Raw genomic sequence first — 27,660 nt, 5'->3', positions numbered from 1 at the left:
ATGGTTCTTAGATTGGGTGAGTCAGGTTTTTACACGAAGCGACTCCCATCTGACCTCCGCAACCTTTGTCATACCGCTATATCTAGGCGTAAAAATGTTATATTTTTAATACATACATATGGTCACGTCTATATCCCTTGCGGGGTAGACAGAGCCAACAGTCTAGAAAATACTGATAGGCCACGTTCAGCTTTTTGGCTTAATGATAGAATTGAGATTCAAATAGTGACAGGTTGCCAGCCTATCGCCTAAAAAAGAATCCCAAGTTTATAAGCCTATCCCTTAGTCGCCTTTTACGACATCCATGGGAACGAGATGGAGTGGTCCTTTTATTTTTTTATTGGTGCCGGAAACCACACGGCAAGTAGGAATAAATAGGAAGGAATAAATATGGGATATTTGTATGCATGCATTTAACGAAGTATGATCTTAACTTTTACGGAATAAACAATGTTACATAGATTATCTACTTTATTTCCCGTGGCTTCGTAGCCGCGAATTTCTATTTCTTAAATCCCGTGGGAAATTAGAAAAATTATTCTTCAATTTAAAAAATAACCACACGGCACATATCTATATATATAAAAGAAAGTTGTGTTAGTTACACCACTTATAACTCAAGAACAGCAGAACAGATTTGGCTGAAAAATGGTAGGGAGGTAGCTTAGAGCCAGGAGACGGACATAGGATACTTTTTATCCCGTTCGACAGCGTTCCCGTGGGATTTGACATGAAACGTCAGTCACTATAAAACGTGGTATAACAAAAAAGAATCAGACTTGGAATAACAAAACGCAAATGACAGCTATGTACCTAATTGAATAAATTCAAATAAATCCTACTAATATTAGAGATGCGAAAGTTTGTGAGTATGTCAGTATGGATGTTTGTTACCCTTTCACGCAAAAACTACTGAACCGATTATGATGAAATTTGATATGTAGGTAGCTGAAGACCCAGAATAATATATAAGCTACTTTTTATCCCTGAGTTCCCGCGGGATTGATAGGGTTTCCATGCGGACGAAGTCGCGGGCGGCCTCTAGTTTTTAATAAAAACAATTTTTCTCTTTCAGATTTACCACGGTTCGTGGGGCCGGGGTCAAACGTAACGGTGGCCGTGGGAAGGGACGCCGCCCTTACCTGTAGGGTTGATAATCTGCAGACGTTTAAGGTAACACATACATACATACATATGGTCACGTCTATATCCCTTGTGGGCTAGACAGAGCCAACAGTCTTGAAAATACTGAATGGCCACGTTCAGCTATTTGGCTTATTGATAGAATTGAGATTCAAATAGTGACAGGTTGCTAGCCCATCGCCTAAAAAAGAATCCCAAGTTTGTAAGCCTATCCCTTAGTCGCCTTTTACGACATCCATGGGAAAGAGATGGGGTGGTCCTATTCTTTTTTGTATTGGTGCCGGGAACCACACGGCACCACGTAAGGTAACACGTTTACTTTTAAGGTTGAGAGTTTATTTGTTAAACGAAAACGTATAAACTGATTTTTATTTTTTGTTTAAAGAACTGATTGTAAGCAATATATGAGGTCTAAGGAAGTGATCTTTATGTATATATATGATTTCTCCATTTCTTCCTTCTCTTCTTCTTTCTCCATTCCCTCCTGTTTGGTTTCCTTCCACCCAAAGGTTGACTGGAAGAGATTGCTTTAGCGATAAGTCCGCCTTTGTACCATCTATATCTGCTTTGTGTTGTTTTGTATGTTTTCTCTTATGGTGCAATAAAGAGTTTTATCTATCTATCATTCTATCAAGTTTACTTTTAAGGTTGAGAGTTTATTTGTTAAACGAAAACGTATAAACTGATTTTCATTTTTTGTTTAAAGAACTGATTGTAAGCAAAATATTAGGTCTAAGGTAGTGGTCAATATTATATATGAAAAGATCAAAGATCTCAATCACTTTCTTAACTATCTTAGCGATCCTTTTATTGTCAGGTTGGCTGGAAGAGATCCCACTCAGGGATAAGTCCGCCTTTGAACTCTACTACTGTTTGTAATTTACTTCTTAAGTGAACAATAAAACATTTACTTACTTACTTATCTTGCCAAGACCCATTACTAAATCTCGGTGATATGATAAAATCTGACTGACAGGACAGAATATGTCTTACAAAAACTTTTGTTAATTTCGTCTTAAACGTCGTCGTCTGCAACTGCTGTATAAAAAACATACATAAACTAAGATAATTTGCCTGCCTTGTCAGTGGAGTTAAGTGGAGCGTCCTCCATCTCTTGTCTCTGTATCACGTAATGTATTATAGATTATTTGAGAGATCTCTGAGCTTCAAATAAAAAAAGATGGCAAACGATATAATGGAAAGAAAATGAGCAAAAAGAATAGAAGTAGACTTTTTCTCTTCTGCTGCTGTCTCGGATTAAATCTATATGGTTTTTTTGAGAACGTCTAATGGAAAATACTGATCAAAACAAACACTATTAAAACAAAGATAGCGCAATATGGCGTCAAAATTTCAATTAAAAGTTCCATTACGTTACTCAGAGCTTTCACGCCTCGCTGAATCGCAGCTTTTAAAATAGGAAAGCTTTAGCTCCGATTGAAGTAAATAGTATTTAAACAAAGCAAGAATACTTTTCAATAAAATATAAATGCCATTGAAATGATTCAATAGATGGTTTTAAACGTGAAGTTGCTATATTTTTAATTAAATTTTTGAAAACGATATTTAGCGTAAGAAGTTTGTTATTGCCGTGTGGTTCCCGGCACCAATACAAAAAAGAATAGGACCACTCCATCTCTTTCCCATGGATGTCGTAAAAGGCGACTAAGGGATAGGCTTACAAACTTGAGATTCTTTTTTTAGGCGATAGGCTAGCAACTTGTCACTATTGGAATCTCAATTCTATCTTAAAGCCAAATAGCTGAACGTGGCCTATCAGTCCGCTCTGGTCTGTTGGCTCTGTCTACCCCGCAAGGGATATAGACGTGATTATATGTATGTATGTATGTAAGTTTGTTATTATATTTAACAGATATAATAAGATATTGCTTAAAACTGAAAGAAACCGAAAGAAACTGTAAACCGAAGAGATAAAGGTGTATTTAACCATGTAACAATTATCATAATTATCCAATGTCGGTTAAGTTCCCCTGGAAAGGTTTCGGAGGTCAAACAATAAAAAATAATAAAAATAAAAGTAAATTGATAATATTATATATACTACATATGTATATACGGAATAAATCACACAGATTGAGTTAACCTCGAAGTAAGTTCGAGACTTGTGTTACGAGATACTAACTCAACGATACTATATTTTTTAATAAATACTTGCAATAGTTCCTTAATGTAAATCCAACTAACCCAAACCTTGATCATGGCTACATTAAGATGCGAGAGATCTTCTCCAGAGAGATGTAGATGAGGTACTAACGCCTAGAGGAGGACGACAAATAGTCCTTTACTTTTCACATTTTATATATAGCTCACCTGTTCATGCCAAGATTTTATACGAAGCAATGGCATACGGGGCAGTCAATATAATTTGGTAAGCATTCCTTGCCGTGTGGTTTCCAGCACCAATAAAAAAAAGAATAGGATCATTCTATCTCGTTCACATGGATGTCGTAAAAGGCGACTAAGTGATAGGCTTACAAACATGGGATTCTTCTTTTAGGCGATGGGCTAGCAACCTGCCACTATTTGAATCTCAATTCCATCGTAAAGCCAAACAGCTGAACGTGGCTTATCAGTCTTTTCAAGACTGTTGGCTCTGTCTACCCCGCAAGGGATATAGACGTGATTATATGTATGTATGTATGTACTCCTTGCTTACTAACTATAATTTCTCACTAGAGTGAAACCTAGGTCTAAATCCAGTTTAATCGTAAATATTTAGCGCTTAAGTTTGCAGACGTAATAATTAAAGTACGCCTTCAAAAATTTTGTTAATATACTAAATCTTGAGACACTATTGAATTTAAAATTCAAACGAAGCTTACAAGTTAATTAATTTGTACAAAATAGAAACGAGTTTTAAGAACCTACAATCTCCGAGGATCTGTTATTTATGAAGTAACTCTCAAGTTTCATGATAAGATTTATTTATTACGAAACTTTTCAATTAGCCGTATCAATTTGTTTTTGTTGTGAATAAACGCATTATTCATATAACATAAAGGAAAGCTTTTCAAATGTTTGTATAGGTCAAAATTTAGAAATATTACAACTTCAAACCCAAACACTGCTGAGGGCGTTTATTGACAACCTTTTACTATTTCTAAATCTTAATTTAATAACGTGCGTTCTCGGCACTAATAAAAAAATAGAACTCTCTTACCCATGGATGTCGTAAAAGCGACTAAGAGATAGGCTTTTAAACTTGAGATTCTTCTTTTAGGCGATGGGCTAGCGACCCGTCTCTATTTGAATCTCAATTCTATCATTGAATTGGTAATGCTGCCAGCCTTCTGGGCACACTCCCGCTTGTTGATGCTATGCAGGGACTGTACAATTTGTAAATTAAATTTGTTTTAATTATAATCATTAAGCCAAATAGCTGAACGTGGATTATCGGTTTTTTTTTTCAATCCACGGGAATAGATATACATTCAGTCAGAAAAGTATCGGGAATGGATTATTTATTTATGGTTCCAAATTCAAATTTTTGTTTTTTTTGTTGTTGTTAGATTGGCACAACTGTTTTCCATTTTGGCGCGGAGTTTGAGTTGCATCTGTTGTTTACATTAAATACAGTGCTATTTTTAGTTATATCATATCTAGTGTGTATTGCTAATTTCATAATGGATAAAAACATCGAACAAAGAGTTTGTCTTAAATTTTGCATTGCCAATGGAATATCGTGTTAGAGTCACTGAAAATGTTACAGAAGGCTTACGGTGAATCGACTTTATCAAAAACTCGTGCTTATGAGTGGTACAAAGCGTTCAAAAGCGGTCGAGATGTGATGGAAGATTTGCCTCGCTCTGGTAGGCCATCAACGTCTGCAACTGAAGTTAACATCGCAAAAGAGAAGGAAATAGTGACTGAAAATCCTCATTCAACTTTGAGAGAGATAGCCACCGAGCTTTCTGTATCTCATGAGTCGATCCGTACCATTTTAACTAATAATTTGGGTATGAAACATGTTGCCGCTCGGCTAGTCCCAAAAGACCTGAATTTTTTTCAAAAACTCAATCGCATGAGAGTCGCTGAGGACATGCTAGAACGAGTCAATTCCGACCCAACATTCATGAAACGCATTGTTACTGGTGACGAGACGTGGGTTTACGAGTTTGACATGCAAACTAGTCAACAAGCTTCGGAGTGGCGCCTTCCAACTGAACCGAAACCGAAAAAACCACGCCAAAGTCGTTCAAAAGTCAAAGTCATGTTGACTGTTTTCTTTGACTATCGCGGTGTTGTGCACTCGGAATTCTTGCCGGAAGGTCAAACGGTAAATAAGGAATATTATTTGAGTGTTATGCGGCGTTTAAGAGAGCAAATCCGACGAAAAAGGCCAGATTTGTGGAAAGAAAATTCTTGGATTTTGCACCATGATAATGCACCTTCGCACAAGGCCATCATTGTGAACGAATTTTTAACCAAACACTCAACAAATACCATCGAGCAACCACCATATTCACCAGATATGGCTCCAGCCGACTTTTTTCTTTTTCCTAAACTCAAATTACCACTTCGTGGCACCCGTTTTCAATCGGTAGAAGACATAAAAGAGAATTCGCGGCGAGAACTGACCTCAATTCCGGAAACAGCGTTTAAAAAATGTTTTGATGATTGGATTATTCGTTGGCGTAAGTGTATCGTTTCTAAAGGAGCATATTTTGAAGGTGATAAAATAAATTTGGATGAATAACAAACAGTTTGTGTATTATTGATCTTTTCCTGCTACTTTCTTGACAGAGTAGTATGTCTTTATAGACGAGAAGAGACGCGGGTTTTAATCGGTATTGTAATTTGAAACGAAATATCTCAGCCAAACAAATATTTCGTAGTATGAATCTACAAAATAAAATTATTCATTACCATTTTTATTACATTAACGTTGTGAGGAAATAAATTTTCAATTTAGTGGCATTACAGTAAACCGCTTTGCAAAATTGCCTTTCTATTTTGGCATTTAAAATATATTACATTATTGAAATTTCTCAAGAAATAAGTAGTGCCCGTGTACTGAATTTCTCTTTAAGTTGTATTCTTATTTTCCTTGATGCACATAATATAAATAAATAATGAATAATGCATTAGCAATTAGCCTTTTAGTCTTATTATTACATTACTAACTGTGACCTGAGGTTTCTCTATTGCGTTAGTCCCGGCATCATTCTCACCTCTCTGGAGAGGAGCCCGCCTTCAAATCATGATCCTAGATTGGGCAATTTTTTATTAATTTACTTTGATAGTAACATTAATAAATAATTATTGCTCGTATAGTATTTACTAGCTCTTGCAAAATGAACAACAAAATAGAGCTTAATGAACGCTATCAAGCAAAGGAAGTTGGTATATTTTGGTCAAAGCGCAAAGCACAGGTCTTTCAACAGATCATGCAGGGCGAATTTCTTGGAAAAAAAGCGTGGTTAAATAAAGGCGCCCCTCCGTAAGGCTTCTTCTTAATGATACCCTTGATATTCAAATAGAGGCAAGTTTCTAGCTCATGAAAAGGTTTTAAATCTATCTTAGTGTGTTCTTAGTTGCATCCATTCATTCATACGGTCACGTCTATATCACTTGCGGGTTAGACAGAGCCAACAGTGTTAAAGAGACTGAAAGGCCACGTATGGCTTAATGATAGAATTGAGATTCAAACAGAGTACAGTTGCTGGCCCCTCGCCTAAAATAAGTGTCCCAAGTTTATAAGCCTTTTATTTTGTCGCCTCTACGACAATGATATGATACAAATATTTGGGAAATGAGTGGAGTGGTCCTATTGTTTTTGTATCATTTTTCCAGTCGCATCCTCCGCCACAATAGTTTGAGGCCTTACTTGAAAAGTAATTCAAATTCAAAAATTTTCATTCATTATTATAGGATACTTCACATCGCTTAATAATTGTCAAAACATTAATGGTTCAACAACATTAGTTGACGTCCAAAAAAATTACTTAAAACTAACTTCACTGCCGCTTCCAAGGCGTCAGCGCAGGAGAAGCGGTAACAAATGCTCTAAATATCCTAACGATTTCAGGTGGCGTGGCTCCGCGTGGACACCCAAACGATCCTGACTATCGCCGGTCACGTGATCACGAAGAACCACCGTATCAGCGTAGGGCACGGCGACGGCGCCTGGACCCTGGGGCTCAAGGAGATCGGGCCAGGGGACGGCGGCCGCTACATGTGTCAGGTCAACACCGAGCCCATGATGAGCCAGACTCACCTGCTGCAGGTTGTCGGTCAGCATTGCTCTTTATTATGAGATTTTTACATTAGTTTCTTGGTGTTTTTTTTTATAGGCATCGATTTTTTAATGGTGCCGTTTGGTTTCCAGCACATATACATACATACATCCCTTGCGGGGTAGACAGAGCCAACAGTCTTGAAAAGACTGAATGGCCACGTTCAGCTATTTGGCTTTAAGATAGAATTGAGATTCGAATAGTGACAGGTTGCTAGCCCATCGCCTAAAAAAAGTATCTCAAGTTTGTAAGCCTATCCCTTAGTCGCCTTTTACGACATCCACGGGAAAGAGATGGAGTGGTCCTATTATAATTTTTTGTATTGGTGCCGAGAACCACACGGCACGGCACACGGCACAATGACAATCACAATTCCTATTCCCTCAAAATTCATCTGAATAAATGCACGCGCATTTTGTCGAAACCGCGGCGGTACTGAGAAATTCCTTAGTGGTGATTTCGACAGATACGCCACTAAGCGAGACTCAACATGTTCAGACACGAGTGGTAATGGCGAGCAGGTATTCCGGATTTTGACTGCGTTCCTGTTTAATTTGTTTGTGGTTTGCTTTCGGAGAATTAACTTGGAGTGCTATTTCGTTTTATTTGATTCTAACGGCGGTATAACTTTATACATACATACATAAAATCACGCCTCTTTCCCGAAGGGGTAGGCATAGACTACATCTTTTCACTTGCCACGATCTCTGCATACTTCCTTCGCTACTTCCACATCTTCATGCAAGCTCGGCGGTTTCAGGTACTCTTGACCATATAACTTAGGCATTAATAAATAATTTTTTTACACAAAAATATATCACATGTTTATTGCTAATGAGGTAGACAGAGCTAGATGGCTTAATGATGGAATTGAGTTAAAGATATCGCCAGCTAGAGATAAATACACAGGTTTATAAATTTACTCACCAAAATAAATTTATGATACGTAGGGACGTATGTTCTTACATTTTAAAGTGATAATAACAACTGGTTAAATCTATACTAATATTATAAAGCTGAAGAGTTTGTTTTGTTTGTTTGTTTGTTTGTTTAAACGCGCAATCTCAGAAACTGCTGAACCGATTTGAATAATTCTTTCACTGTTAGATAGTCTATTTATCGAGGAAGGCTATAGGCATACATTTTATCCCGGATTTCCTACGGGAAACGTCAACAATGCAGGTTAAAGTTGAATGAGTCGGCCATCTGCGAGCTTTCCACGCGAACGCTGCGCAAACCAACAAAGATATAGTAAAACAATGTACTAAAGATGTGAAGTACTCATTTTTTGCCACAAAAGAGTCCGCGAGAGCATATATTTATCTCTTAAGATTTACTTACAATAACCACTTTTATGTTCATTTTTTAAGATTATTTTTTCATTATAAACATAAGTTATTTTGAAACCAATTTTCTTTAATTCAGTATTAATCCTTATCCAAATAAATATGTTTATTAGTTTCGGCTTTTCATGTAGACTAAAATTGCCATTTACAGTATATAAATCAGACGAATAAGTTTTGAGATATAGTCGTTAGAAGTAATTTGCAGCGAAACATTTAATACGGCGAACCAGCGTTCTTTCTAATACGCGTGACCGCAGCTATAATTGATAAAGCCGAGGAGGATGTTTGCAAAAATAAATATGATGCCCAAAATAACTGTTCCACGCGGACGAAGTCGCGGGCACAGCTAGTTCTGAAATAAAGCTAATAACTACGTTAAATTTTAGTTTTTATATCTTTCTTTAGTGATATAATTGAAAAACTCCCTCTTCTATTTTGAAATCACTTAATAATATCAGTTAAAAGAGGGCAGATCAATATCCAAATGACATCAAACAAGGTAAATTGCAAAAAGCAATATGCACTAGAATTATCAAATATATGAACTTTGACATACACTTTGGTTGACGTGAAGCTCCAATGATATCGAAGTAACGATTTCCCAGAAAATTAATTTGCTTACAACCAAGCGTTCATGACGTAAGTCATGTGGGGGAATGGAAGCTTTGTTATGACTATCTTCACACTTCGTGGAAATTTATAGTTTCTGTTTATCTTCGAGGCATGTAGGTACCGGAAATTAATCTAAAACAAATATTTGTAAACAGACACTGTAGCATTTTAGTTTTTTTAAGTTAATAAATAAACTAATAGTCTTAAGAGGATTAAAATGCTTCGTTCAATTGAATGGCCTAATAATGAAATTGGGTAATAAGTTCATGATAAGGATATTAGTATAATTTTAGATTTTAATAACGGTTTTTCTTTCACAGTTCCACCAGACATAGACGATGAGGCGAGTAGTAGTGAAATTATAACCAAGGAGGGCGAGAACGCCTCCCTGAGGTGCGCCGCGTCGGGCGTGCCTACCCCCAACATACTCTGGAGGAGAGAGGACTCAAGGCATTTCAAGATAAACAATGAAACACTAGGTAAGAGTTTTAACCATATATTTTAAAATCTTAGTATCAATCCAGCCCTTTATTTGCTAAGGTCTAGATGAACGTACTTTCATCAAATTGGAGATGTTCTGGCAAATATCAAGTAGACAGAGGCAACATTAAGTCAAATTATCTTTATATGACTGATATCTGCGTAGTCTACGCACAGCTGATTTTAGAGAATATTTTGAGCATGGATACTAGGTCAAACTAAGAACGACCTATTTTCGCAGGCGGTTAAAAAAACGCAAAATTCGTCTACATTTGTTACACAAATCCAAATAAAACTTTTAATTTGCTGTACGAAAGTTGTCCTTTACTCGCCACACCACAGGATCTGAATTTTTGGCCTGAGTTTGGGTCTAGCCACACTTTTTGCTACTTTATGACGTTGTGGTTTCACTACAAAATAAATTTAACCATAAAATTTTAAATGCAATTTCAAATGTCGCTTTCAGTATCATTTTAATGTATTTACATCTTACGTGACGAGAGTGACGTGTGGTTCCCGGCACCATTAAAAAAAGGATAAGACCACTCCATCTCATTCCCATGGATGTCGTAAAAGGCGACTAAGGGATAGGCTTACAAACTTGGGATTCTTCTTTTAGGCGATGGGCTAGCAACCTGTCACTATTTGAATCTCAATTCTATCACTAAGCCAAACAGCTGAGCATGGCCTATCAGTCAAGACTGGTGGCTCTGTATACCCCGCTAGGGATATAGACGTGATCATATGTATGTGTATGTATGTAAACGAACATGTACTTACATTGTAATTACAGATAATGCTTTAAAGCTTGTATCTCATCATTCTGAGCCTCGCTCACAAAAACTGTAATCGCATGTAATAAATAAGATTTAGAGGAAATCCGATACGGCGGCGCTGTGGTTTATTCTCCTTTTTGCGCCTTAGCTTTGCGTTTTTATGTTGCACATACAATGTGCAGATGTGTAGATATTTAAAGGTTTTTGGGTATTAATTTTCTCAAATACAAAAACTGGCATAGCTGACAGAAAACCATGATAGTCCAGTTAAACTATATTAAAATAGAAATAACGCCTTTATAATAGTTGGTAACAAGCATTATCTGATAAGATTATAAAAATCGAAGATCTAGCACACCTGATGCACTCGTATTGATGATACGGCCCAACTATAGGCAATATAGAAATGACACTTTAAAATCATTCAGTCACGCGAACGAAGTCGTGGGCGTCTACTACACACTAAAAAGCCCCAAAAATGTAATTCAAACAAACACACACACATTATGTCGTGTGGTTTCCGACACTTAACAATAGAACCACTCCATACCTTTCCCATTGATGTAGTAGAAAACGACTAAGGGATATAAACTTGAGATTCTTCTTGTAAGCGATGGGCTAGCAACCTGTCACTATTTGAATCTCAATTCCATCATCAAGCCTTAAGCTGAACGTGGCCTCTCAGTCATTACACGAGTCTTCGCTCTGTCTGCCCCGGAAGGGATATAGATGCGACTATAGTATGTGTATATTTGCATGCAATTCACAATTCACAACTGGTGACAGATCGCTCAAAGTAAATAACAGCTCACATTCAATTCGTGACTCCGGGCAGGAAAGTTCTGCTTTGTTTTACCACAGGCTGCCTGGATTTCAGTCTATCTGCAATTTTCACTACATTACGACGTCACAGTCGCATGACAAAACAAATTAAACTAGACCAAAATTCGAGAGTAATTTCACATTTGTTTTGAACATGTTTTTAGTTACACGTTTGATTTAAACTTTAATTTTGTGGAACGTACCGCAGATGTAGAACGTTTATCTTTGCATAATTAAACAAATTATATTTATTATTAACCAATTAATATAACATTTTGGAATAAGCCAAACTGAAACTATAAATAAAACTGGTTATAAAACCGTGTGGGGAACCACACGGTTAAGTTACCAATACAAAAAAAGAATAGGTGCCGGTCTCTCGATATCTCTTTCCCATGTATGTCGTAAAAGGCGACTAAGGTATAGGCTTACAAACTTGGGATTTTTTTTTAGATGTTGGGCTAGCAACCTGTAACTATTTCAATCTCAATTCTATCATGAAGCCAAACAGCTGAACGTGGCCTATCAGACTTTTCAAGACGGTTCTGTCTGTCCCTGAAGGGATATAGACGTGATTATATATTTGTATGACTCTCATCTGTCCTTTTTGACCCTGTTAACAAACAAACAGATTTCAAATATTATTTAGAATCACTAACATATACATTCAGTCAGAAAAGTATCGGGAATGGATTATTTATTTATGGTTCCAAATTCAAATTTTTGTTTTTTTTGTTGTTGTTAGATTGGCACAACTGTTTTCCATTCTGGCGCGGAGTTTGAGTTGCATCTGTTGTTTACATTAAATACAGTGCTATTTTTAGTTATATCATATCTAGTGTGTATTGCTAATTTCATAATGGATAAAAACATCGAACAAAGAGTTTGTCTTAAATTTTGCATTGCCAATGGAATATCGTGTTCGGAGTCACTGAAAATGTTACAGAAGGCTTACGGTGAATCAACTTTATCAAAAACTCGTGCTTATGAGTGGTACAAAGCGTTCAAAAGCGGTCGAGATGTGATGGTAGATTTGCCTCGCTCTGGTAGGCCATCAACGTCTGCAACTGAAGTTAACATCGCAAAAGTGAAGGAAATAGTGACTGAAAATCCTCATTCAACTTTGAGAGAGATAGCCACCGAACTTTCTGTATCTCACGAGTCGATCCGTACCATTTTAACTAATAATTTGGGTATGAAACATGTTGCCGCTCGGCTAGTCCCAAAAGACCTGAATTTTTTTCAAAAACTCAATCGCATGAGAGTTGCTGAGGACATGCTAGAACGAGTCAATTCCGACCCAACATTCATGAAACGCATTGTTACTGGTGACGAGACGTGGGTTTACGAGTTTGACATGCAAACTAGTCAACAAGCTTCGGAGTGGCGCCTTCCAACTGAACCGAAACCGAAAAAACCACGCCAAAGTCGTTCAAAAGTCAAAGTCATGTTGACTGTTTTCTTTGACTATCGCGGTGTTGTGCACTCGGAATTCTTGCCGGAAGGTCAAACGGTAAATAAGGAATATTATTTGAGTGTTATGCGGCGTTTAAGAGAGCAAATCCGACGAAAAAGGCCAGATTTGTGGAAAGAAAATTCTTGGATTTTGCACCATGATAATGCACCTTCGCACAAGGCCATCATTGTGAACGAATTTTTAACCAAACACTCAACAAATACCATCGAGCAACCACCATATTCACCAGATATGGCTCCAGTCGACTTTTTTCTTTTTCCTAAACTCAAATTACCACTTCGTGGCACCCGTTTTCAATCGGTAGAAGACATAAAAGAGAATTCGCGGCGAGAACTGACCTCAATTCCGGAAACAGCGTTTAAAAAATGTTTTGATGATTGGATTATTCTTTGGCGTAAGTGTATCGTTTCTAAAGGAGCATATTTTGAAGGTGATAAAATAAATTTGGATGAATAACAAACAGTTTGTGTATTATTGATCTTTTCCCGCTACTTTCTTGACAGAGTAGTATTATTGTTTCAGTATCAAAATGGACGGGGCCGTGGCTCAACCTGAGTGCGGTGGAGCGAGCGGCGTCGGGCGCTTACCTCTGTATAGCTACCAACGGGGTTCCTCCTTCGGTCAGCAAGAGAATTCTCATCAACATTATGTGTAAGTAACCTTTTCTTTGGAGCGTCGATGGCCGAATCGGTAAGGTGCCTGGTCGAAATGCGGTTGCGCATAAAAGGCACCGGTTCTGTGTACCATTCGGCTATGTACCATTGATTATTTTCGAAGTTATGTACATTAGTTTGATACCTAACTTATGCTTTTACGGTGAGGGAATTGTGAGGAAACCTGCACATTGGATACCATATGATACAATTCGGGTTAAGTTCCCCTGTTAAAGATTGCGGAGGTCAGATGGCAGTCGCTTTGTGTAAAAACCTCACTTACTCCAGGATCCATGGTCAAGAGCTTACCCCGGGCAGCTCTCCAGAGTGGTGAGGATGCAACTGGGACAATAATCAAGAAGAAGACCTATACTGTACTACAAAGAATATGGAATTCATAATGGAGTAGATACTATTCCACCACCAGTCATGGGTGCACCAACCTTCCAGTTATCGTCGCCGAATCGCGTTCTGAGTGCGCTGCTCTTGTGAATAACGCACCTTTTCTTGAGTCCCTACAAAATCTCTTTAATGTCCCTTTAGTTCTGAACTGGAGGATCCGTCCTCGTAAACTGAAAAATCACTATAATTCCCGTTCCCATGGGAATTTAAGGACACCCTCTCTTAGACACATAAAGAACCTACACGCCAAATTTCAAGTCTCTAGACCCAGCGGTTTGGACTGTCCGTTGATTTGTCAGTCATTCATTCAATTTTTTCTTTTAGGTATATATTTAGTTTCTTCTTAAATTTAAGAGATAACTCTTGTTAGTAAAGTTAAATGGAGCTTCCTCCATTCATATAACTAGATTACTCACCCCTTATTCTAGGAAAGGGGTTGACTTCAAGGGAGCTGACACTGAAAAAAGAATAATCATCATCCGCCCAGAATTGTCTCGGTTCTATCCTCACATCTTTGGAGACAAGTCCAAGTGCGTCAATGTTCACGAACCCGGATTAGGTAAATCAGGTTTTCATAAGGAATCTTTGTTCCCAGTTGCCCCATCAGTGTGGACTGGCAGAGTCGCATTGCGAGCGCCGGCAGGTGGCGCTGTGACCCTGCAGTGTACTGCCGAAGCGTATCCAGTACCTCAAGTGTTCTGGACGCTCAATGACAACAGGCTTGTTAATGGTAAGAGATTTTAAGTCTTTTATTACAGTAATAGATTGTCAAAAAGTCATGGCCCAATCAAGGATCCGTGGTCAAAGGCATACCCTGGGGTCCTGTCCAGGGTAGTGAGGATGCAACCGGGACTAAAACCAGGAGGAAGAGAGAGTCAAAAAGTCATGGTCGAGAAAGCGCACCCCAGGCTCCTCTCCAGTGAGGTGAGGATACTTGTATAACCGAAACTGATTCTAGAAAAAAAAATAACTATTTACCAGCTTTTAGTCCACAATTTATAAGGCCTAATCCAAAGTTTCCTTTTAGATACGCTACTTATCCTAACCAGTATTATTAATGCGAAAGAAAGTTTGTTTCCTCTTCACACGTTATTTACTGAACTATACTAAACTGGGATTTGCGAAAAACTTGTACTCTTTTGTTAATTCGAGCTGACAAAGTTGCGATCACAAGCTAATATTGCATAACACTGAAACGCCATAAAATATAATTATCATACCAACAGTTATATAAATGTAAAATAGCAGATTCCACGTATTTCCATCTTTGTCAGTGCAATACACTTAATCCAGCATCGTCAGCAAATCCTGCCAGTTGGCGCTTTGTTCCGCGTTTAAGACGGGGGCAGACTTGGCAGCCATTTGATGCAGTTATTATAGTCTGCATACGAAATAATTATATTGCGTTAGAATTTAGATAAGTTTAGTTGAAGTACTGCGTTCAAAGATAGACAAGGAGAGTGTGGAGGGAAAGGTCGGAGTGGGAAGGCGTAGACGAACGTATCTTGATCAAGTAAAGGACGTCCTGGTAAAGGGTCAGGTCAAAAGTACCCGAAACCGCCGAGCTTGCGTGAAGAGAGTTATGAATGTGGATGAAGCGAAGGAAGTATGCAGAGATCGTGGCAAGTGGAAAGAGGTAGTCTCTGCCTGCCCCTCCGGGAAAGAGGCGTGATTTTATGTATGTATGTACTGCGTTCAAAGGACTTTCGCCGTTGGGCAAATAATTCTTTTCAGAGTTAAAGATAATGATGTTCCAACAATGAGGTTACAACAAGAAAAATCTAGGACATTTACCAGACAGAAAAATAGGTTTACGAACATAGCGAAACGGGTTTCATGTTGCTTATACCGAAACCGACTACGGTCTTAATGCCATACAACATTTAAAAAAAGGTGTTATCTAAAATCTACATAGATACATATCACGGCTATATCCCTTGCGGGGTAGACAGAGCCAACAGTCTTGTGAAGACTGATAGGCCACGTTCAGCTATTTGGCTTTAAGATAAAATTGAGATTCAAATAGTGACAGTTTGCTCGCCTATCGCCTAAAACATGAATCTCAAGTTTATGAGCCTATGCCTTACTCGCTTTATACGACATCCATGGGAAAGAGATGGAGTTGTCCTATCCTTTTTTGTATTGGTGCCGGGAACCACACCACACTCAAATCGAAATTTAACTAAATCAACATCCATCAATAATTTCAATCTTCTTTATGAAATTTTAATAGCATTTTTTTGTGCCGTGTAGTTCCCGGCACCAATTCAAAAAAGAATGGGACCACTCCATTTCTTTCCCATGGATGTCGTAAAAGGCGACTAAGGGATAGGCTTATAAACTTGGATTTCTTCTTTTAGGCGATGGGCTAGCAACCTGTCACTATTTGAATCTCAATTCTATCATTAAGCCAAATAGCTGAACGTGGCCGTTCAGTCTTTTCAAGACTGTTGGCTCTGTCTACCCCGCAAGGGATATAGACGTGACCATATGTATGTACGTATTTTTTGTCCCAGGAACGAAGCACAGACTCAGCATGTCGTCTCGGGGCTACCGGCACACCATCGAGCTACTGGTGGCGGATATGTGCCGGGAGGACGCCGGCGCGTACCGGTGCCACGTGGAGAACACCCTGGGCAGGGCGCAGGCTGAACTGTTCTTGCATAGTAAGTTAATGACATGCTATATTATATAACTTAGTTTTTCATCGTTCCATTGACGGCCTCTGTGGCGCAGCGGTAGTACGCTTGTCTGTGACACCGGAGGTCCCGGGTTCGAATCCCGGTCAGGGCATGATGAGAATAGAGCTTTTTCTGATTGGCCTGTGTCTTGGATGTTTTTTTTTTTTTATTTTATTTACATGAGCAGGTGGTGAAATCCATCATGGACAGCCTGGGAAGGAAGACCCAGGTAGTGCCGGACTCTTACCGCGCTAAAACACCACCTGCTCATGGAAACTCCATCAGGAGGGACCCTGTGTGGGAGGACAGGGGTCTTTTCTTTCTGTTCATTCTTTTGTTGCCATAAAATTTATATTAGATATATTATTGTTATTATCTTCTTTTAATTATTTCTCTGTTAATTTTATTTTCTTTTCTCTTTTCCTCTTCTTTTGTTATTTAGTCTTATTTTTATTAATGGTTTTTATTGCCACATTAATGCAGAACTTCAAAAATTTTCCTCTTTTTGTTTTATTCTTAACAATTTCGGATATTTTGTCCCTTGTCACCTTTTCATCTATCTCTATCTCTATATCGTTCCTTTCTTTTCCATATATAGCGCATTCGGTAAGGACATGGTCGATACTCTCCTCATTTGCAGGGTCACAGGCACAGGTAGGGCTCTCCTTGCATTTGAACCTGTTCAAATATTGCGAGAACCCGCCGTGTCCCGTGAGCACCTGCACAAGCACGGGGGTCAACGCAATCTTCCTTATTGTTTGGTACGCCTCTCCTGCGTCGGGAAAGAACATCTTAGTGGTGGATGCCGTTTCCCCCTCCACGTAGCGCCGGTTCCATTCGTCAATGGTATCCATTCGGATCTGCCGCTTGACGAACGAGACCGGACATCTATCGTAGTGGGGTCGAACCTGCCGAGCGCAGCGCTCTTGGCCAGGTCGTCAGCCCTTTCGTTCCCGTGTCTTGGATGTTTATCTATAATAAGTATTAATTATAAAATATAGTATCGTTGAGTTAGTATCTCGTAACACAAGTCTCGAACTTACATCAAGGCTAACTCAAGCAGCGTAATTTGTCCCGTATATATTTATTTATTATAAGAGTACCTGAAAACTTAAGGTTTTAATACATGAATCCATGAAGACCAATTAAACTCCAACCTCGTCCATTGCCATAAATCTTTTCTGAGTAATGTTCATTTATTTGAATGTCAATCGATGCCCTTTCTGGAAGTTACAACATATTAAGGAAACCTGCACTTTCAGGCAATGTGAAAGTGAGCGGGTAGTACGCTTGTCTGTTACACCAGAGATCCCGGGTTCGAATCTCGGCGAGGGAATGATGAGAAACTAACTTTCTCTGATTGGCCTCGTTCGTGGATGTTTATTTATATAAGTATTTATTCTAAAATAAAATATCGTTGAGTAGTAGTTGAACTTACTTCGAGGCTAACTCAGTCTATGTAATTAACCAAAACAAAAAAAAAACAATGTTCCAAAGGCTCACTCCGATGTCTTTGCTAGAGTAAGAGAGAGAGAAACATCGAAGTCAGATTCAGTGACAGAACATTGTGAGCGCATTATTATAGAAGAAACCAGCTAACTATAAGGTATTTTATTCGGTGATTTTGACAATCAGCGCAGGAGAGCATTTGTCACATCTTCTTGCAATCAACCGTAATTTTGCAAAAACACAATGTAAATGTATGTCTTATCCGATATCTATCAGTTATTTTAATTCCCCTATTAATAAATTAATACGAGACAGATAACACAGATTCAGTATGCCTCAAAGTAAGTTTAAGACTTGTGTTACGAGATACTAACCCAAGGAAGGTGTCCTCAACTAATATTTCTTTATATTGGCGCTATTCCGAGCGTACGTCCGAAGCGGCCATTTGTTATAATAAATACTTATAAAGATAAACATTCTATTGACGCTTACAATACCTGGCCTAGTATCAACTTATTTCTATAGCATTCAAAGCCACCATATCCAAAGATTAAAATTTTAGACCAATCTATTCTAATATTATAAAGCTGAAGAGTTTGTTTGTTTGTTTGAACGCGCTAATCTCAGGAACTACTGGTTCGAACTGAAATATTCTTATAGCGTTGAATAGACCATTTATCGAGGAAGGCTTTAGCAATAACAAGGATAAGGTGCAAAGTAATAATGGAATATGTGAAAAAAAGGGGAAAATTATTCATCCTTGAGAGCTTCAATGATGCCCAAAATAACTATTCCACGCGGATGGAGTCGCGAGCACAGCTAGTCCTGAATAACATTGTTACAACAGAATAATTGAATTATATGTCTCACATGAGATCAAAAACAACCAATTTCAGTTCACAATTGTATTTTCCGCGGCATTCAGTTAAACTACTTTCAGTCTAAAAGAGAGTTTATTTCACCGTCGCAAAAGCCCACGTAAGATGAAAACTTTAATTTTATAGGTGATTGTTAAGATTTCTGTCGTGAGCAGAGCTCGGGATTTTCACTGGTCATTGTTGAGTTTGTATTACAGAAGGAAACTTTGTACTATTGAGAATGAATGTTGTTTCCTAGAAGTAAAATACAATGGTTTAAATGTAGAAATAACATTAAATTGTAATAATAGTATATATACTAGAATATTTTTTTTTTTAATATGTATAAGGAACTTCTTGTTGACAAAATCTAACAGTTGACAGATTCAACAGTCTTGAAAAGACTGCACTGTATAGCTCAATGATGGAATCAAAAAAACACAGGTCGCTAAACCATCGCCTACAAGAAGAATCCCAAGTTTATAAGCCTATCACTTAGTCGTCTTTACGACATCCATGGCAAAGATGGCGTGGTTCCATTCTAAAGTACCTAAGTATTTTATTCTCGTCTGGTCTCATAAATCGATGTAAGGAAGTCTAAATTGTATTGATTGAGATGCAGGTTTTTCCTCACGCTGATTTTTTATCATGATAACATCAATTAACAATCAATCTATTATATCATTCACAATCGCGGTTCTAGGACTGCATACTCCCTGATTATAAAAGTCCCAACTTATTGTTACCAAAAGTACAATCAGGCGTACATACATACATATAGTCACGTCTATATCCCTTACGGGGTAGACAGAGCCAATAGTCCCAAAAAGACTGAATGGCCACGTTCAGCTGCTCGGCTTAATGATGGAATTGAGATCCAAATAGTGACAGGTTGCTAGCCCATCGCCTAAAAAAAGGATCGCAATTTTATAAGCCTATCCCTTAGTCGCCTGTTACGACATCCATGGGAAAGAGAATGGAGTAGTCCTATTCTTTTTTGTATTGGTGCCGGGAACCACACGGCACCAATACAAAAAAGAATACAATCAGGCATCTTTCCTAAAATAAAAATTTGTTCCCAAACTGAAAAATTCTAGAGACCAGGTGTCCTCAACTAATATTTCTTTATATTGGCGCTATTCCGAGCGTACGTCCGAAGCGGCCATTTGTTTTAATTAATGCGGGAAACTTTGCGATAAACGGAACTAAACATTCATTGAAAGAAGTTGGAATTGTCGCTTCTTCGCCGTTTCGTTTTTTTGTACAGCAACTTTGGATTAACTGAATTTAGTTCTCTTATAGTTAAAATGGTTTTAGAGAGTGGTCGAACGATGACATAAACGCGTAGGTAATCATACCTCGACCACGTACTATTGTCGTGATTCCTTTCTGAGTTATCTTACATTAGTTTTGCTGTTTTTTGTTATTGTGCCGTGTGGTTCCCGGCACAAATACAAAAAAGAAACGGAACACTCCATCTCTTTCCTATGGATGTCGTAAAAGGCGACTAAGGGATAGGCTTACAAACTCGGGATTTCTTTTTAGGCGATGGCCTGGCAACCTGTCACTATTTGAATCTCAATTCTATCATTTAGTCAAATAGCTGAACGTGGCCATTCGGTCTTTTCAAGCCTGTTGGCTCTGTCTACCCCGCAAGGGATATAGACGTGACCATATGTATGTATTTAAGTATGAGTGCTGACCGATGCTCTAACGGTGATGGAAGACATCTTAAGGAAACCTGCACATTCAGGCAACGGGACTTGTGACCATAATCTTATATAAGTCAGGTTCCTCCGAAAAGGTTGTGGAATTCAGATGTAACTCGCTTCGTGTTAAAAACCTAACTCACCCAATACAGAATCATGGATAAAACACCCAAGCTCTTCTACAGAGAGGTGAAGATGTAACCAGGACTAGCTAATAATATATAATAATATATTTATTTAGTTTAACCCCACATAAAGCTCTCTGTAAGACCTAAGGTGGACTAGTAGATAATGCTTCCAGCATTATCTCCGCCAATTGTGTTATACCTTTGTATTTTGTGCAATGAAGTTTAAATAAATAAATAAATAGCGCTAGGAGGAAGTGGACATTGAAAATGGTTTTATTTTCTATAGCAGAGTTGTTGCAATGGGTTAATTTGTTTTGGAGTGCCATTAATGGATTACCTATGAATACCTGAAAGACTGAACTGTATAGCTCAATGATGAAATCGAGAATCAAATAGTCACAGGTCGCTAATCCATCGCCTACAAGAAGAATCCTAAGTTTATAAGCCTATCCCTTAGTCCCCTTTACGACATCCATGGGAAAGAGATGGAGTGGTCCTGTTCTTTTTTGGACTGGTGCCGGGAACCACACGGCACATTGTTATGTTATTGTTGAAATCAAATCTATGTTATATTCATGTGAATGATTGATAGATTTTAAATATTGGAACGGTGGTTATACTAAAGACTAGCTTTTACACACGGCTCCGCTCCCGTGAGTTGTGTGTTTGTCATTTTCCATACTATACAGTATATCTTTCGGAATCGGAAATCGGTTTAATTGTCTAACTGTAAAAGAGTAATTAACAAACATACAAAATTATGTCGCATTTATAAGGTAACTTTTTACGAATGAAAGTTGAAATGAATGAAAGCTATATTTAACATGTCTATTCTCATTGCTACTTTACTTCCAGTGTTAACGACTACTACGACAACAACGACGACGACAACTACAACAACTACTACTACTACTACAACGACTACAACCGTGCCACCCACGACAACGATGGCGCAGTGTAAGTATACATTATACATACATACATATAAGCACGTCTATATCTATTGCGGGGTAGACAGAGTCAACAGTCTGATAGGCCACGTGCAGGTGTTTGGCTTAATGACAGAATTGAGATTCAAATAGTGACATTCCCTAGTCGCCTTTTACGACATCCATGAGAACGAGATAGAGTGACCCTATTCCTTTCTACATACATACATATGGCTTCGTCTATATCCCTGGCGGGGTAGACAGAGCCAACAGTCTTATAATGATTGATAGGCCACGTTCAGCTGTTTGGCTTAATGATAGAATTGAGATTCAAATAGCGACAGGTTGCTAGCCTGTCACCTTAAAGAAGAATCCCAAGTTTATAAGCCTATCACTTAGTCGCCTTTTATGACATCCACGGGGAAAGAGATGGAGTGGTCCTATTATTTTTTCTATTGGCACCGGGAACCACACGGCATGGCAAACCCTGGCAAAGGGTCAGGTCAAGAGTACCCGAAACCGCCGAGCTTGCATGAAGTGAGTTATGAATGTGGATGAAGCGAAGGAAGTATGCAGAGATCGTAGCAAGTGCAAAGATGCAGTCTCTGCCTACCCCTCCGGGAAAAAGGGCGTGAGTTTATGTATGTATGTATGTTGTTTGTTGAAATAAGATAATGAATTGTTTTTATTGTCATGACAACGTTAATACAAAGAAGCATAAGATGTTATTTGACATCCATCTTCGCCATTTTGTGAGATAAAAAAACCGACGGGGTTATTAGTAGAACGTGTCTGTCTGTAACAACGTAGCTCCCCAAGTTTTTTTTTTTGTTCGAAATTGTATTTAAGTTGAATATTAGAGGACTATACGCTAACGAAATTGTATACGGTATTTTTTTTACATACCTACTTATATTAACAAAGGTCAAATATTGTTAGAGTAAAATGATAATATTCTGGTTCATTTACAGATGATGTTGAGCTTCACTTGGAACAGCTACATCGAGGGGTCCTGGAGGATCCCGACCTTGACAACCCTTACATCGTGCTCAGCCAACACCAAATGCAGAACTTAGGTAAAATATTATAAGTGAATTTAATATCATTCTTCTTCTTCCTCGTGGCTTTAGTCCACCTCCTAACCACTCTGAAGAAGAGTCCGGGATATTGCTTTGACCATGGGTCCTGGGTGAGTCAAGTTTTTACAAGAAGCAACCCCGTCTGACCTTAGCAACCTTTGCAGGTAAACCGGATTGAATCAAGGTAAAAGGTGCACTAGATGAATGTACATTTTAATAAATAAATAAATATATATATATATAAATATATACGAGGCGAATTACACAGATTGAGTTAGCCTCGAAGTAAGTTCGAGACTTGTGTTACGAGATACTAACCCAACGATGCTATATTTTATAATAAATACTTATATAGATAAACATCCAAGACCCAGGCCAATCAGAAAAAGTTCTTTTCTCATCATGCCCTGGCCGGGATTCGAACCCGGGACCTCCGGTGTCACAGACAAACGTAGAACCGATGCGCCACAGAGGCCTATTATTCCCTTAGTTGCCTTTTAAGACATCCATGGAAAATGAGTGGTCCTATTCTAAAGTGCAAGGAACCACTCTGTGAAAATCGTGGGTTTGTCCCAGTTACATCCTTACCTCGGCCTCTGTGGCGCAGCGGTAGTATGCTTGTCTGTGACACCGGAGGTCCCGGGTTCGAATCCCGGCCAGGGCATGATGAGAAAAGAACTTTTTCTGATTGGCCTGGGTCTTGGATGTTTATCTATATAAGTATTTATTATAAAATATAGTATCGTTGAGTTAGTATCTCGTAACACAAGTCTCGAACTTACTTCGATGCTAACTCAATCAGTGTTATTTGTCCCGTATATATTTATATTCACCTCTTCAGAGAGGAACCCTGGCTGTTCGCTTTGTCTATGATCCTGGATTGGATATTTATACATAAACTGGAAACATAGCATCAAATAGCTTAAAAGCATTCGTGAACTCATAAAAGCAGACTTATACATATTTCGATTGAATAATCTCGTAATAAGACAAATGACATCCCAATTCTATTATAACACAGATTAATCCTTTCAGAAATGGTGACAACGATGTGACCAGAAGTCGTGGGGGGCGGTCAGGCCCCCTGGAACGAGGGCTGGCCACCCCACGAATCATCCTCCTCAAACCACAAGCAAATCTGGACTTTATTACTATGTGTACTTGTGGCGATTGTAGCGTGATACGAACTGTAGAAAGGACTGTGGAAAACAAGGTTGTTGATACGATGTTTAGATAAGTTAGTATTTGCTGATTTAATTGATAAATGTGATTTTTGGTGGAATTGGGAAGTTTATGATGATGCTTTTTATATTGAAGACAGCTCAATATTTGCTGTATGAAACATTTAATATTATGAATCAGGATACAATAAGATCTTTTCATTACGACTCGACCGAGGATTGAACTTGGAGCCTTCAAAAATCAGGAGCCAATCACGAGCCATTATTCGTCGCGACATAGCCAAAAAGCTATAATTAACTTTAAAAGATATTCCATCGACACCATTCGATCACAAATTGAAATTTAATACCTGTTCAATTTATTATTCATCAAACTCCTCCGCGTAAACGCATTACATCCAGACTGCTAAACCCATAACTCTACCTCGAGTCTGGCGTAGTCGGGTAATAAATTTCCAAGGGGCTCTCCGCCGACGCTCAACCCCCTTTTAGAAGCTTCATCTTCGGAAGATTCAAGATGTTAGAAACCTATTAACCAATATTTACGGGAAGAGATGAAGTGGTCCTGATTTAAAGTTGGAATGTATAGCTTTATATTCTTTTTTTACATACATACATAAATACATATGGTCACGTCTATATCCCTTGCGGGATAGAAAGAGCCAACAGACTTGAAAAGGCTGAATGGCCACGTTTAGCTATTTGGTTTAATGATAGAATTGAGATTCAAATAGTGACAGGTTGCCAACCCAACGCCTAAAAAAGAATCCCAAGTTTGTTAGCCTATCCCTTAGTCGCCTTTTACGACATCCATGGGAAAGAGACGGAGTGATCCTATTCTTTTTTGTATTGGTGCCGGGAACCACACGGCATGTCTTCTTCCTCCTGTCATTAATTTCTGTTCTCATGGTAATCTCAATTCCATGTGCTGAACTCCGTAAGGAATAAAGACGTTATTAATGTGTATATCTTCTTATGTATTTACAAATGTGGTCAAACCCTAACCTCAGGGTCTACCCCAGTAAGGTATTGACCTAACGGAAATAACTCCAGGGATGGCCGTGTGGTTTTCGGAACTTTAGAATAGGACCACTCCATATTTGTGCCATTGGTGTCGTAAAAGATTTAATATATATAATAAGCAATGCCATCATTAAGCCCTGCAATTGAACATGGTTTTTTTACTCCGCACGGGATTAAGACGTGGTTATATGCATGTATGATAATGATGTTTGATAGCTGAAATGTGCTGCTACATTCACACGAAAATTTTTGTGTAAATCTGTAAAAAAACATAGTATTTTACAATTGCAAGTGTAAAAGTGTAATGTTAAATTCCGATTTACGAATAAAAGGAAAAGACTTGAGTGAAATAAATTTGACTTTAGAGTTAATAATAATGCTATGACGCGTGACTTTGTAATATATTTGTGTAATGTAGTAATATGTTGATATATGTAATATATCTCATATCAATTTATTGAGACCTCCCAACAACGACTAAAAGCCATATAGTTGAATTAATGTACATAAATATAATAGGAATTAAATTTATTTAGATAAAATAAGCTGTATATATTTTGCACAAAGCTAGCCATATCAAATTTATAGAAACTGGCAAATGTGTAATAAAAATAAAATTGTTGTTAGATTTACGTACCTCTCAAACTTAAGGTTTTTTTTCCTATATTTTATAAACATCTTATTAATTTTGGGTAATAATAATTGATGTTAAAAATAGTGTGATGATGATGATAATTTTTATCACTTACATATAATTTAAATGATGAAATTGATGATTGGTTTTCATTTTTACATAAGCAATCTTTTGAAAACTTTTAAATAGTGTAAATAAATATTGAAACTTTGTTAAAATAGGTAAAATTCATTTTTGAACTTATGCTTTTATTAAATTGTTATTGCTTGATTTTATAACAAACTATCGTTCAATATTTTCTTTGCAGTAAAACTTTATATAGAATTCTTTCAGAAATTTACATGTAAACAAAAATTGCATTGTATAAATGAACTGTTCCGTTGTATAATAAACAATGAAAACTGAATTTTGTTTTATTTTGTTGAAATTTGATAGTGTTATACATATAATACTGACCGTGGTACATAATACATAAATAAATCATGCCTTTTACCCGGAGGGGTAGGCAGAAACTACATCTCTCCTCTTGGCACCATCCCTGCATACTTCTTTCGCTTCATTATTGGCAGAACGTCTCCGCCTACCATTCCGGAAGGGGGTCTGATTTTATGTATGTTTATATTATAAAATATAGTGCTCCCCTATAAAAGAGAATACCTATATCAATATTCTTTAGGGAACTTTCACTTGGTTTTTTAACTATAATTAAAAAGAAAATAAGTGCCAAATTTCAACCGCCTATGCCTATGTTAACTGTAAATAGTCTATAAGTCAGTAACTCGATAACATAAAAAAATAATTTGTATACTAATAAACAAGTAAGTATTATTATTTTTACAAATATTATTATTTCCCCCTATTATATACCCCCATTTCTAGGTGTGTACGTTTAACGTAAATATTCCCTTAAAATAAACTACAAAATAAGACGAAGGACATTTATCAACTCTAAATTCAAGAACAAAATTCAATATAATTGGAAAATGATAGCAGATTTCTCACGAGAGCGTCCATCGATATTAATTTCCGTCGTATTCACGAACCGTAAACAAACGATTGCACATTTATTCCGCCATATTTATTTTGATTTATTGCATGAGTCAAATGTTTTGTTTGGCTACAGCGAACACATTCCAATTAACATTGTTTGAACAAATTTTTGTCAAGAGCACACGGCTTTTAATTGAAAAACTATTGGAAATTTCATGAAAAGAAATGACCAAATGATTTTTAAGGCAATTTTAACTGGTTCTAATCTACATACATATAATCACGTCCATATCCCATGCGGGGTAGACAAAGCCAACAGTCTAAAGACTGATAGTCCACGTTCAGCTATTTGGCTTAAAGATAGAATTGAGATTCAAATAGTGACAGGTTGCTAGCCCATCGCCTAAAAGAATAATCCCAAGTTTATAAGCCTACCGCTTAGTCGCCTTTTACGACATCCATGGGAGAGAGATGGAGTGGTTCTATTTTTATTTCTATTGATGCCGGTTGGTTACATGGTTCTAATCTAACTGCTTTGCAATATAAACTGATAAATACTTATTTACAATTGCTAAGTATACTTTTTTATTATTAATGTTATAGTAAAAAAAACTATAAACCTTTAAATAAAACTATAAAATTTATAAACTAATTTATCATATAAGGTTTTACGTACAAATCAAATCAGTACCGTTTGGGCGTAAGTTCAGTTTAAAATAACATTAAATGAAGCAAAACAAGAAACAGGGAATCTTCCTTCTCCGCCGGGAAAGAGTATAACGTCATATACTAATGATTATATGACAATTTTCGAAGTAAAATATATAAATACAGTTGTGTTCATTAGCTTGAATACGAACCGATGCTCTTACGGTGAAGGAAGACAATGTGCAGAAACATGCACATTCCGAATGTGTAACCATGATCGATCAAACACGTGTTAGGTGTAGAAAAGCTGACTCACCCAATCCAAGTCCCATGATCAAAGTCTCCAGACTCCAGTGTGATGAGGATATGATCGGGACTTAGTCT

The 27,660-nt window shown here is 37.6% G+C and overlaps 1 protein-coding gene across 1 annotated transcript; it reads left to right on the top strand.

Annotated features, from left to right (window-relative positions):
* Window positions 1-23,855, top strand: LOC106130253 (lachesin-like). Its single transcript, XM_060945899.1, has 10 exons — window positions 1-16; window positions 1,076-1,173; window positions 7,193-7,397; window positions 9,679-9,837; window positions 13,436-13,564; window positions 14,564-14,698; window positions 16,485-16,634; window positions 21,648-21,749; window positions 22,693-22,797; window positions 23,836-23,855. Exons 1-10 carry the CDS (start codon window positions 1-3, stop codon window positions 23,853-23,855), a joined length of 1,119 nt encoding a protein of 372 aa, XP_060801882.1.
* Window positions 23,856-27,660: the final 3,805 nt, after the last annotated feature.

The sequence above is a fragment of the Amyelois transitella genome, chromosome 9 (genome assembly GCF_032362555.1).
Source record: "Amyelois transitella isolate CPQ chromosome 9, ilAmyTran1.1, whole genome shotgun sequence".
NCBI lineage: Eukaryota > Metazoa > Arthropoda > Insecta > Lepidoptera > Pyralidae > Amyelois > Amyelois transitella.
The sequence above is the reverse complement of the archived record's forward strand: the minus strand, read 5'-3'. Positions and strand labels throughout refer to the sequence as shown.